At 35.1% G+C, this 12,538-nt stretch overlaps 2 protein-coding genes across 2 annotated transcripts; both read left to right on the forward strand.

Moving 5' to 3' along the window:
• Nucleotides 1-243: 243 nt before the first annotated feature.
• On the forward strand, nucleotides 244-7,189 carry LOC145312072 (uncharacterized). The gene is made up of 2 exons (XM_080151206.1): nucleotides 244-605; nucleotides 922-7,189. Exons 1-2 carry the CDS (start codon nucleotides 575-577, stop codon nucleotides 1,731-1,733), a joined length of 843 nt encoding a protein of 280 aa, XP_080007332.1. The 5' UTR covers nucleotides 244-574; the 3' UTR covers nucleotides 1,734-7,189.
• On the forward strand, nucleotides 6,988-8,472 carry LOC145312075 (uncharacterized). The gene is made up of 3 exons (XM_080151209.1): nucleotides 6,988-7,065; nucleotides 7,299-7,366; nucleotides 7,677-8,472. Exons 1-3 carry the CDS (start codon nucleotides 7,049-7,051, stop codon nucleotides 7,922-7,924), a joined length of 333 nt encoding a protein of 110 aa, XP_080007335.1. The 5' UTR covers nucleotides 6,988-7,048; the 3' UTR covers nucleotides 7,925-8,472.
• Nucleotides 8,473-12,538: the final 4,066 nt, after the last annotated feature.

Consider the following 12,538-nt stretch of genomic DNA (forward strand, 5'->3'; position numbering starts at 1 on the left):
AGATCTCAGTAACCCCTGAATCGATCGAGGTTACGGTAAAATTTTACCACCTTTTAAATCGTATAGGCTGGTAAAATTTTACCATAAAAGTGGTAAAAACTAGGTTTTTTATGGTATTAATTGTATCCTGGAGATCGGATTCTACTCTTCTGTGTATTGGTCCTGCGGTGATTTTAAGCTATTTCCTTGGAGGGGGGGGGGGGGGGGGGGGGGTAACATTTATACTATTTGAAATAATGACTATAATAATTATTTAGATGATGTGGCGATCATTCCAAAGAAGAACCGGGAGCGAAGGCAAACCGCATTGGAAGCCGAAGCAAAAACCAAGAGAAGTTTACAGCTGGACTCCAATGAACCATCATTCGAGGTGGATAACGAAGATGACGGAAACCAGAGTGACGAAATTTTGGAGGTTGAGGACATTGAGGGCAAGAATGACGGCAATGCAAGTAAGGAAATTCGGATACATCCATGTGGAATAATATTACCCAAACTTGCCATTATAATTGAAAACCACACGGGTCATTATGAGGTTGTTGCAGTAGGCTCAAATGTTTCTATATACAACCAAATGGAAATTTTAGAACTCATCAACATTGACGGTAAGTTACAGGTCTTAATGTAATAAATGGGGGGGGGGGGGGGGTGGGCGAAAGTGACACTTTTTTGGGGCTTTTATTGGCGGTTCTCGGCGGTGGCGACGCCGTTTCTTCACAGTTCCATATTGTACCCCTATAAAGCAACTGCCAATGCAAAATTCCCCCTTTTATCTTTGATTGGCATATAAATATAGGGTAAAAAATATTGCTTGTTTTCATTTGAATCTGATTAATAGTAACTAATGTTCATATAGGTATGGAAATAATATTGAAGCTACAATTATGTACATTTGCTTTAACATTTTTTATTTCTTTGTAGGAGAAAAAGCAAAGTGGAAAAAAGATGAAGAAGAAGGTGATTTAATTTCTGACATCAAAGAAGAAGCACCAGAAAGTGATGATACAGATCAAGGTCATCAATCAGACCCAGACACTGGAACTGGCAGTAGTAGTAGTAGTGAAGAAGAAGAAGATGAACGCAGGCCAAAAGCAAAAGTGGCCCAAAAGCCAAAGCCTACCAAAGAAGTTCCTAAACGTCCCAGAAAACAAACAAAATTTCCATCAACGAATCAAATTGAAGCGGTGTTGTACAGAAACCAGAGCAGAGCAAGCACGAGCAGAGCACAAAATGAAAGCCGGGAATATGCTGAAAGTTGCGGAGGCACATCAAATCCTGATACAGACGTAAACCCAGAACCAGGTTGTAGTTATAGTCAACTCAGTGCAGAGCCAGGTTGTAGTAATAGTCAACTCAGTGAGCAACCTAACCAAATTAAGATGCAGCAAATGTTGAACAGAACAAATACACATTTGCCCGATTTCGGCCAGCGTGGTGAGGCTCGGACAAGAAGAGATGCCAACAAACGAGTAAAGGCCAACATGAAGAAGCAAAGATTGTGGGAACAGGGACACAGGCCTGAAGATGATGAGTTAGAGAAGAAGAAAAGATCAAGCTCCAGACCACCACAGAGAGCAAGTTCTCAACAATGTTCTCAAAACATAAGCAATTACAGTATCTTTGGCAGCTACATTACAGCTGATTCGGGAAAGGGGTGTATATTCTGCACAAGAAATATTGTTTGTCCACGGCTAAAAATTTTTAAAATTTACAAATGTTTTCAGTTTTCTTAATTATTACCTTTTTTTCTTACCTCCATCTATTTATATTTAATGAAATATAATATACATCCCTGAGCAGACTTGGAAAAAATATTACACATCCGAACCATGTAGAATATACATCCCTGGCAGAATGGAGACAAGTATTATCCGTCGGAACTTTCGTCTGAAAACGAAGAACAAGACGAAGAACAAGACGAAGAACAAGACGAAGAACAAGACGAAGAACAAGACGAAGAACAAGACGAAGACCTGATTATAGGTCGCAGTCAATCCCAATAATTCCAGGACTTTACGTATATATATATTTATATGTAATTTTTTTTTATTTCATAAGTTTCATCTTCAATTTTTTTTTATAATATCTAGTAAGGAGTCTTTTCCCAAAATGCATTTGAAGTTAATTTAGTGAACCGTATATTTGAACCTGTTTAAATGTGTTTAAACTCTATTTATATGGCATAAATTTGAAGAAAGTTAAATTTTCTACCACGTACTTTTACCATCTTAACAAAGAAAAATATGCAATTCACAAAATTAAGTTCAAATGCATTTTGTGAAACTACCCCTTTCCACCAATTAAGTTTAATGAGCTTAAAGTTAAGAGCTTAAACTGAAAATTTTTTGTTGTATAATCTGTCGCATTTTTTGTAATTCAGTATATAGCAGTTGTAGTTTACCCCCTAAACTAAGGAAAAAAAGTATTCAGAACTAGCTTTTGTTAATTTTATATATTTGTTTAATTTTGTATAAAAATATTATATATATGACAGTTATCGTAGGGAATGTTTTAATTAATACGGTGGTAGATTTCCATGGTAAAATGCATAATGTTTATGTGCTGTAATTAAAAAAGAGAACGTTTCAAATTTGTATTAACTTTTTGTAAATGAAATTTGTCTATATACTTGTTTACAATATAAGATATACCAATATGTGATCTTGCTGGCCACCCTATTATATTAAAATTCCCTACGTCAGTTTTTTGGACATTTATTAATGAAAATTTAATTACCAGTGATAATTTGTTTCTTTTCAAATTTAATATAGAATGTCCGACATGACAGCCACAGCAGCAGCCGACTTAGAGAGAGACGAACAGCACGAAGAACAGAAGCCGGAAACCACAAGTGGGTGAGTAATATTTTAATATGTATAAAACGAAGTAGAATGATGTCTGTCTGTCTGTCTGTCCGTCCGTCCGTCCCTAGCTATATTTTGGTAACCATTCATCGAATCGGATTCGACAATCCATCACAACATAATTACATAAATACATATTACATATTTTTTGGTAATTACTTCTTTGGGCAAAGGTCCGATTACCTGGGATATATAATATATATTTATATATTTCAGTGATAGCGAAAAAGAGAAGAACGAAATGAGTGTGTCTGAGCCTGAGCTGCCTGCTAAGCTGGCTGACCTGCCTGATACCCCTCCTAAATCGTCTGATACAGAAGATTTGAACCTAACTTTGGATTGCACTACGTAAGTTTATTTATTTTTGTTACCATTCTATTTCTGTTCGGAAGGTGGTAGTAGCCGGATTGAAAAGAGTAGGATAAACATTATTGTTATGGCGAATAATTATAGTTTCATTCAGGGGTGTACATTACGCACAAGATTTATTTTGTTCCCGTGGTACAAAATTTTGTATTTTTTTCCCACCTATTTTTATCTCACCAAGTAGGGACGGAAATGGAGAAATATTGAAAGAACTAAAATTTTTGGTCCTACCACACATATTTTAGTTATTTTCCCCCCACCACCTGAACAGGGGATCCCATATAGGATATACACCCCTGATATTTCAAATTAGCAGCTACGCTAAACCCTCTAATATGAAGTATATCTCTTAAAGTTTCTTTTGCCACTCCCTTCCCTTGCCGGTACCTATGAGAAGAACCCGATCTGTTCAGTGGTTATCGAGATCCTTCGGTACATAAACACGGACATCCTGTTACTTTAGTATTATTTTTTTTTATTTTTCAGGGACGACGATGGATGGGAGACAATGCAGAAAAAAAAACAAGACCTTAGGGCAGCAAAGCAAAAAATTGCTTCTTTGGAAGAGGAGATCGCTTGTTTGGAAACACAAACAAAGTAAGAAATTTTTTTCACTTCTTTTTTTGGTATTTAATCCGGGCGACTGTGTTGTAAATGATTTTTCGGTACAGACAAATTCACCTTTATATATTACAAAACTAGCAAGTATGCCTCTAGGGGTAAGGTGGGAGGGGTAAATGTGGACCAAAAAAAAAGTTTACTATTTAATTATAATATGATTGCTTAATTCAGGGAGCAATCCAAGAGATGTCCGGCGGCACAAAAGGATGACCAGAAGGTCGGACAAGCCTCTGTTATGGAAGGAGAAGCAAAGTAAGATATCCTGTTATATAAAGTAGTAAGCGTTTTTTGTCTGTCCCGAAGGATAACCGCTAAACCGATATTGTTCTCCTTTAAAGTGAAGCTTCTTATAGGTCCTGGAAAGGTTTTAAACTATTTTTGTGCAGGGTGTCTTCACCCCCTCCCCCAAAAAATATTTTTACTCTTCTGAAACTGAAATTGAAAATGGGAAGATGTAGATTTTTCCCCTTCCAACCTTAAGTGCCCCTAGAGGTTTCTAGGGGCGTAGCCACTAGTTTCTTTTAATAATCTTTTTTCATACTTTATCCGGGCGACTGTGTTGTAAATGATTTTTCGGTACAGACAAATTCACCTTTATATATTACAAAACTAGCAAGTATGCCTCTAGGGGTAAGGTGGGAGTGGTAAATGTGGACCATAAAAAGTTTACTATTTAATAATAATATGATTGCTTAATTCAGGGAGCAATCCGAGAAATGTCCGGCGGCACAAAATGATGATCAGAAGGTCGGACAAGCCTCTGTTATGGAAGGAGAAGCAAAGTAAGATATCCTATTATATAAAGTAGTAAGCGTTTTTTGTCTGTCCCGAAGGATAACCGCTAAACCGATATTGTTCTCCTTTAAAGTGAAGCTTCTTATAGGTCCTGGAAAGGTTTTAAACTATTTTTGTGCAGGGTGTCTTCACCCCCTCCCCCAAAAAATATTTTTACTCTTCTGAAACTGAAATTGAAAATGGGAAGATGTTGATTTTTCCCCTTCCAACCTTAAGTGCCCCTAGAGGTTTCTAGGGGCGTAGCCACTAGTTTCTTTTAATAATCTTTTTTCATACTTTATCCGGGCGACTGTGTTGTAAATGATTTTTCGGTACAGACAAATTCACCTTTATATATTACAAAACTATAGCAAGTATGCCTCTAGGGGTAAGGTGGGAGTGGTAAATGTGGACCATAAAAAGTTTACTATTTAATAATAATATGATTGCTTAATTCAGGGAGCAATCCGAGAAATGTCCGGCGGCACAAAATGATGATCAGAAGGTCGGACAAGCCTCTGTTATGGAAGGAGAATCAAAGTAAGATATCCTATTATATAAAGTAGTAAGCGTTTTTTGTCTGTCCCGAAGGATAACCGCTAAACCGATATTGTTCTCCTTTAAAGTGAAGCTTCTTATAGGTCCTGGAAAGGTTTTAAACTATTTTTGTGCAGGGTGTCTTCACCCCCTCCCCCAAAAAATATTTTTACTCTTCTGAAACTGAAATTGAAAATGGGAAGATGTAGATTTTTCCCCTTCCAACCTTAAGTGCCCCTAGAGGTTTCTAGGGGCGTAGCCACTAGTTTCTTTTAATAATCTTTTTTCATACTTTATCCGGGCGACTGTGTTGTAAATGATTTTTCGGTACAGACAAATTCACCTTTATATATTACAAAACTATAGCAAGTATGCCTCTAGGGGTAAGGTGGGAGTGGTAAATGTGGACCATAAAAAGTTTACTATTTAATAATAATATGATTGCTTAATTCAGGGAGCAATCCGAGAAATGTCCGGCGGCACAAAATGATGATCAGAAGGTCGGACAAGCCTCTGTTATGGAAGGAGAAGCAAAGTAAGATATCCTATTATATAAAGTAGTAAGCGTTTTTTGTCTGTCCCGAAGGATAACCGCTAAACCGATATTGTTCTCCTTTAAAGTGAAGCTTCTTATAGGTCCTGGAAAGGTTTTAAACTATTTTTGTGCAGGGTGTCTTCACCCCCTCCCCCAAAAAATATTTTTACTCTTCTGAAACTGAAATTGAAAATGGGAAGATGTAGATTTTTCCCCTTCCAACCTTAAGTGCCCCTAGAGGTTTCTAGGGGCGTAGCCACTAGTTTCTTTTAATAATCTTTTTTCATACTTTATCCGGGCGACTGTGTTGTAAATGATTTTTCGGTACAGACAAATTCACCTTTATATATTACAAAACTATAGCAAGTATGCCTCTAGGGGTAAGGTGGGAGTGGTAAATGTGGACCATAAAAAGTTTACTATTTAATAATAATATGATTGCTTAATTCAGGGAGCAATCCGAGAAATGTCCGGCGGCACAAAATGATGATCAGAAGGTCGGACAAGCCTCTGTTATGGAAGGAGAAGCAAAGTAAGATATCCTATTATATAAAGTAGTAAGCGTTTTTTGTCTGTCCCGAAGGATAACCGCTAAACCGATATTGTTCTCCTTTAAAGTGAAGCTTCTTATAGGTCCTGGAAAGGTTTTAAACTATTTTTGTGCAGGGTGTCTTCACCCCCTCCCCCAAAAAATATTTTTACTCTTCTGAAACTGAAATTGAAAATGGGAAGATGTTGATTTTTCCCCTTCCAACCTTAAGTGCCCCTAGAGGTTTCTAGGGGCGTAGCCACTAGTTTCTTTTAATAATCTTTTTTCATACTTTATCCGGGCGACTGTGTTGTAAATGATTTTTCGGTACAGACAAATTCACCTTTATATATTACAAAACTATAGCAAGTATGCCTCTAGGGGTAAGGTGGGAGTGGTAAATGTGGACCATAAAAAGTTTACTATTTAATAATAATATGATTGCTTAATTCAGGGAGCAATCCGAGAAATGTCCGGCGGCACAAAAGGATGACCAGAAGGTCGGACAAGCCTCTGTTATGGAAGGAGAAGCAAAGTAAGATATTTCTTTTAATATTATTTTTTCATACTTTATCCGGGCGACAGTGTTGTAAATGATTTTTCTGTAAAGACAAATTCAACGTGTTCCTTTATTTATTAAAAGCGAGTACTAGCAAGTACGCCTCTAGCTGGGTAAGGTGGAAGGGGTAAATGTGGAACCAAAAAGTTAACTACTTAATTTAAATAGATTATTATATATATATTGTTTAATTCAGGAACAAAACAGCTGCAGCTGGCTCTCCAGAAAATTCGGATGAGAACGAGGTTAAGGAAGTCACTGTTATGGAAACACCAGCAAAGTAAGATTTTTTAAAAATTGTTTTTACTACTTTATCCTGGCGACTGTGTTGTAAATGATTTTTCTGTACGCTAAACCCTCTAATATGAAGTATATCCTTAAAGTTTCTTTTGCCACTCCCTTCCCTTGCCGGTACCTATGAGAAGAACCCGATCGGTTCAGCGGTTAACAAGATCCTTCGCTACATACAAACAAAAATCGTTTTACTTTGTAGTATAGATTGTTTAATTTCAGGATGAAAGACCAACCGGATTTTGATATAATTTATGAGAACATAAAGAATCCAGGACCAAAAAGCCCAGGTATAGTACAATATTTATACTAGCGACTGTGCCCAAAGCATATAGTGAAACATTTCTGTACTACATTGTATTATTACACTAGGTTAGGTTAGGTTAGGTTAGGTTAGGTTAGGTTAGGTTAGGTTAGGTTAGGTTAGGTTAGGTTAGAATAGGCTAGGCTAGGCTAGGCTAGGCTAGGCTAGGTTAAAACTAGAAATATTACTCTTTCTATTAATACACTAGGTTAGGTTAGGCTAGAAAAAAAAACTATTGTAAAATTGAAGTATTTTTTTGTAAAAAAAAGTAATTTTAAAAAATATTTTAATTTCAGTGTATCGGGTGTCAGATGATGAGCAGGAGATGTTTGAACCACCCCCTCCTACAATCCCGCCAGCATCAAAACTGAGTAGGCGCAAAAGAAGTGCAACACCGGGGAAAATCAAGACCTGCGCCCATGGACGCAGTCCCCGAAGCGAGCTGCCATTGAACACGAGACTCATCGAATGCACCTATATGTGTCCAGACTGCCGCGTCTTCTTTCACAAGAGGCAAAAACAAAGAAAAGAAGGACAAAAGTAAGCTGATGTATAATAGTCCTTCCAGTCAGATCATATATAAACTATTTGTGATAAAAAAGTGATATATATCAAGATATCTTGAGTCAAAAATATGTTTAACCACCTTTAATTTGTACGTACATTAATCTATATGACAGTTTGACAGTTTTGTTCTGACGATGAGAATATTCATATAATATTATATTTGAAACCGCTATTCCTATATAGCAAATTTTTGAAAATTTAATAATGGAAAGTAACTTCGTAATATATTTTTCTTGTATATAAAAATGTTCTAGTATAAAGTACAATTAGAATCCAGATCTCAGCAATTAAAACCTATGTATATTTGTGTTAATTTCTCAGCTTAAACCGATTAAACATGCAGTTATATTATCTGTAAAACTATGTAATATTTGGTCATTTAAACCACGTCTAGAATTATAGACTAATTAAGAAAATTTCTGTGAATATATACCTATATAGTATCGCGCTATCGTACCTATGTAAATCATTATGTAAAAAAATATGTTTAAGTGTTTCAATCAATAAAGATAATAATGAAAACAATTTTTTTTTTATTTTTGCGTTTTGTGTACAAGCGAGGTTTTTCTATAATTAAGGTCGTTTTTTACCACTTTCTCGTGATTTTTACCACCCGTTTTTACCACAATTATTGGTAAATTTTTACCATATTTACCCTATTTCTGGTAAAATTTTACCAGTTTAGGGCAAAAATATTACCAGGTGTTGAACAGTTTTACCACTTTTTCGGTAAAATCTACCAGAAATTTGCGGTAAATTTTACCAAAAAAGTGGTAAAAATTGGTCAAAATCTGGTATAAATTTGCGTCCTAAAATGGTAATATTTTACCGGAAATCTGGTAAAATTTTACCAATAATTGTGGTAAAAATCGATGGTAAAAAGCGTGAGAAAGTACCACTAAAAGTGTTTTTACCACGGTTACGGTAAAATTTTACCACCTTTTAAATCGTATAGGCTGGTAAAATTTTACCATAAAAGTGGTAAAAACTAGGTTTTTTTATGGTATTATATCGATCCTGGGCAGTGCTTGATAATGCACTTTGAGGGAAATTGCCACATATTCTTAAATATAAATCAGTTTAAATTTTTGAATAGAAACCAGAATATTTGTTTTGCGTATTACGGCATATTAAACAACTGTTTTAAAGCTAATTTTATGCATATAAGCAGTACAGTATTTCTTTCATTTGTGCCATTTAGAAAAAAAAATGTCTCTTGGATTTTAATTAAATCTGTGTTTACAAAAATTTCACATGCCTATATTCTTGGAATATACAGGACTGGCAAATTGTTACTGTCACCCTCCTTGCAGGATACAAGCGGCACCAGACAATCATAGTGTTCTTCCAGCTCAGCACAGAGTTTCATAAAATCAAATAGTAAAGGCGAGTCGTTAATTTCAAGAAAAAAATGAAAAATTCCTGCAGGACGGAAATCAAGGACTAAAAAAATCTCCAAAAAATCAAATTAAGTGAAAGTTTCAGGGTGATTTGCACAGTAAAAGAGGTCTCTTTATTTGACTATATCATTGAGATGTAATTCTTTATTAATATACTAGTGCTAGGTTATTTATTTGTTGTTCGAGAAAAAAACATATTTTTTGCTCCAGTCAATTTTTTTTTATCTAGGCCATATCTGTAATACCTTTATGTATTACTACACTCAAAACAACGACTGCCCACCTTCAACACCTACAATTACCAAACAGCGTAAAACCTTCCATGTAATAATACTAAACTTTACTGAAAATTGAGAAACGATCAAATGAGCCGTTAATGAAATAAATCAAGAGGACATTCACACACATAATTCTATATTATATAGGATTTGTTGCGCCTCTAGTGTTCATAGGTTTGTAAAAAAAATAACATTTTGCAGGTTTGATGTAACAGCAGACACTCATTTGCATATTCTAAATTAAAAATAAAGAAATATATGTGATACCAAGACAACGCTATTTTATGTCACACCAACAGCAGACAAAATTAAGATGTTTATAACTAGGACCAAGGATCAATATTCATCAGTTTAATTGTATTAATCATGGCTCAGCCGTTTATATTCTTATATAAAAGTAAAAAGATATCTATATATGTGTATCAAAAGATCTCGCTAACCGCTAAACCGAAACTTTACCTTTTAATTTAAAACTAAAATATGTATTCATCCAAAACCACTTCAAGTACCCCAAGGACTCTAGAGGCGTCGCCGCTAGTTATAATTAAAATAGCTATAAGTCGGCTTTCTTTCCACTGACGGCTATACATTTTTTTTCTTAATCAGAAAAACAAAAAAATCCAATCTTTCAAAATTACTTCAAAAATAAAAGCAACAAAGAAGAATTTTGATCTTTCTTAGTCCAATTTAAATTCATTTTGTTCCTTTTAAAATGTTTTTTTTTTATGTGTGTGTTTACTTGGGATATTTGTGCATATAAAATCAAATAGCATGTCTAGTTCCGAACGAACAAAACAAAAAACTTTGACACATTATAAAATCACTAGCGGCTACGCCCCTAGAGGCCTCTAGTAGCACTTTGAATGTTTTTTTTATTTAAAATATCTAATTACAGAAATAATTGGTTTATGTTTCGTTGGAGTCTCTTTTTCGGGAGGGGTAATTTTTTTCTAGGGGCGATTTCTCCTGATAGGGTGGTGGTACCCTCCCCCAAAATAGTTATAAACCTTCCCGGTACTTATGAGAAGCTACCCTGTTAAGGAGAACCCGATCGGTTCAGCTGTAAGCTAGATCCTTCGCTACAAACAAACAGACAGACAAACAGACAGACAGACAGACATCGTTCTACTTTGTATTATAGATAATCCAAAATTACATAAAAAAGTATATTATTTGGCCAAAGTAAAGGGGAATATTATGTTCTCTAATTATTGCAAAAGCTACGCTGCTAATGAATATAATTATCCTTTATATCCTGTACCAATGATTAATTTCATCACTAATGTTTCTATCTTCCCTTTAATATTTCAAGTCAAGGATAGATCAATGAATATTAAATGATTGGAAGGTTTGTAACTCAGTCTTTGATCACTTGTAAAGTTTAGGGGGAAAGAAAGGTTGTAAATTGTTTAAACTGTGATTATCCCATTCATCCCTGTCTTAAAGTACATCTATGTACCCGCACAGGGATGGGATAATTTTGTGTTGGTAGGGGGGGGAGGGGGGGGGGGAGAGATGACCTACCTCCGAAGAAATATCCTAAATCCATAGTACGACCAAAAGGAAATATCCAAACAGTTTAACGGTTAGTGAGATCTAAATCGTCATATGAATAGACAAGAACGGACAGACATCGTTTATATAACATAATTGTTTGATTTTTTTGTACGCTATTTTTCTGTCCCTGCAACTCTGATATGCTTGAGCGTTATTAAGATCATTACAGAATTGACTGATTTTTCTAGTATGTCCTATCCATGAAGCTCTGATATGCTTGAGCGTTATTAAGATCATTACAGAATTGGCTGATTTTTCGCTGACAGAGCTAAAAACCAACCACTAGGGATGCAAGAGGAGTTAGTCAAAGAAAAAAATCGAATATTTTCTGTAATTAGGGCGCATTGGTAGGTCACAAAATGAAGAATATTAATCCAATACAGTCGTATTGATAATTTACAAAATGATCACTATAGATTTGTGCTATATATGTATAAAAGTCGTTAATTTTAAGTATTATAATTTTCATTTTATTTTATTTGGTAACTCTTTAAATTTTCTTTAGTTTTGATATTTGATAGGCTTACAAAACCCAGACTTCTTTGTGAAAACAATATTTTTTTTTGTCTAAAAAATTTCTTTGGGGGGGGGGGAGGCTCGTCTACCCCACTATTTTAATTTTAGATTTAAAAAAAAATTTTTTTAGGGGGGAGGGTATTTTTCATTTTTTTGGGGGGTTGGGGTTGTCTCACCCCCCCCCCCAGAAAATAGTTATAAACCTTCCCGGGACCTATGAGAAGCTACCCTGTAAAGGATAACTCGATCGGTTCAGCGGTTAGCGAGATCCTTCACTACAAACAAACAGACAGACAGACATCGTTCTACTTTGTATTATAGATTGTAAATAGAAACCAATTAATTTAAATAAGTAAATGATTAATTGTCATTCTATTGGAACGTACGACCAACAGACCAACACTTAAAGAATAAATTTTCTACAGAAAAGAGAAAGAAAAGCAATTGAAATGGTGGTAAGTGAAAGAAAAAGTGGAAATAGGGTATGAGGCAGTTTTGGGACATAGAGTAAACAATAAATAGTTTCAATTAGTAAGTATCATATAGAATGCATGAAGATGTGCCAAAAATATAAATGAATTGTTAGCAATAGTAAAGTAGTTTACTTTTAAAATCATTACCCAGTTTTGATTAATAGATATGAATTTTATCCGAAAAAATACGTCTTTTTTAGGTTAACTTGTATTTAGATATTAAAGTACAAATAAAACTGATATCTTTTAATATTAGCTCCCCCCCCCCCCACATTATCTACTAATGTAGGAAACTTCGCCCCCTAGCCTCTATGGGAGGGTGAATTGGTCAGAAAAAAACAGCCTAAAACCACTCCAAGACAATAAC

The sequence above is a fragment of the Acartia tonsa genome, chromosome 2 (assembly GCF_053477335.1).
Source record: "Acartia tonsa isolate MP-2025a chromosome 2, ASM5347733v1, whole genome shotgun sequence".
In the NCBI taxonomy this organism is placed as follows: Eukaryota; Metazoa; Arthropoda; class Copepoda; order Calanoida; family Acartiidae; genus Acartia; species Acartia tonsa.

Excerpts from the sequence above, each read along its gene's own strand:
- LOC145312072 (XM_080151206.1), top strand. The coding sequence starts at position 575 with ATGGAAATTTTAGAACTCATCAACATTGACG. Across the intron at positions 606-921 it reads AGAACTCATCAACATTGACG|GAGAAAAAGCAAAGTGGAAA; the intron begins GTAAGTTACAGG and ends ATTTCTTTGTAG.
- LOC145312075 (XM_080151209.1), top strand. Across the intron at positions 7,367-7,676 it reads TCCAGGACCAAAAAGCCCAG|TGTATCGGGTGTCAGATGAT; the intron begins GTATAGTACAAT and ends TTTTAATTTCAG.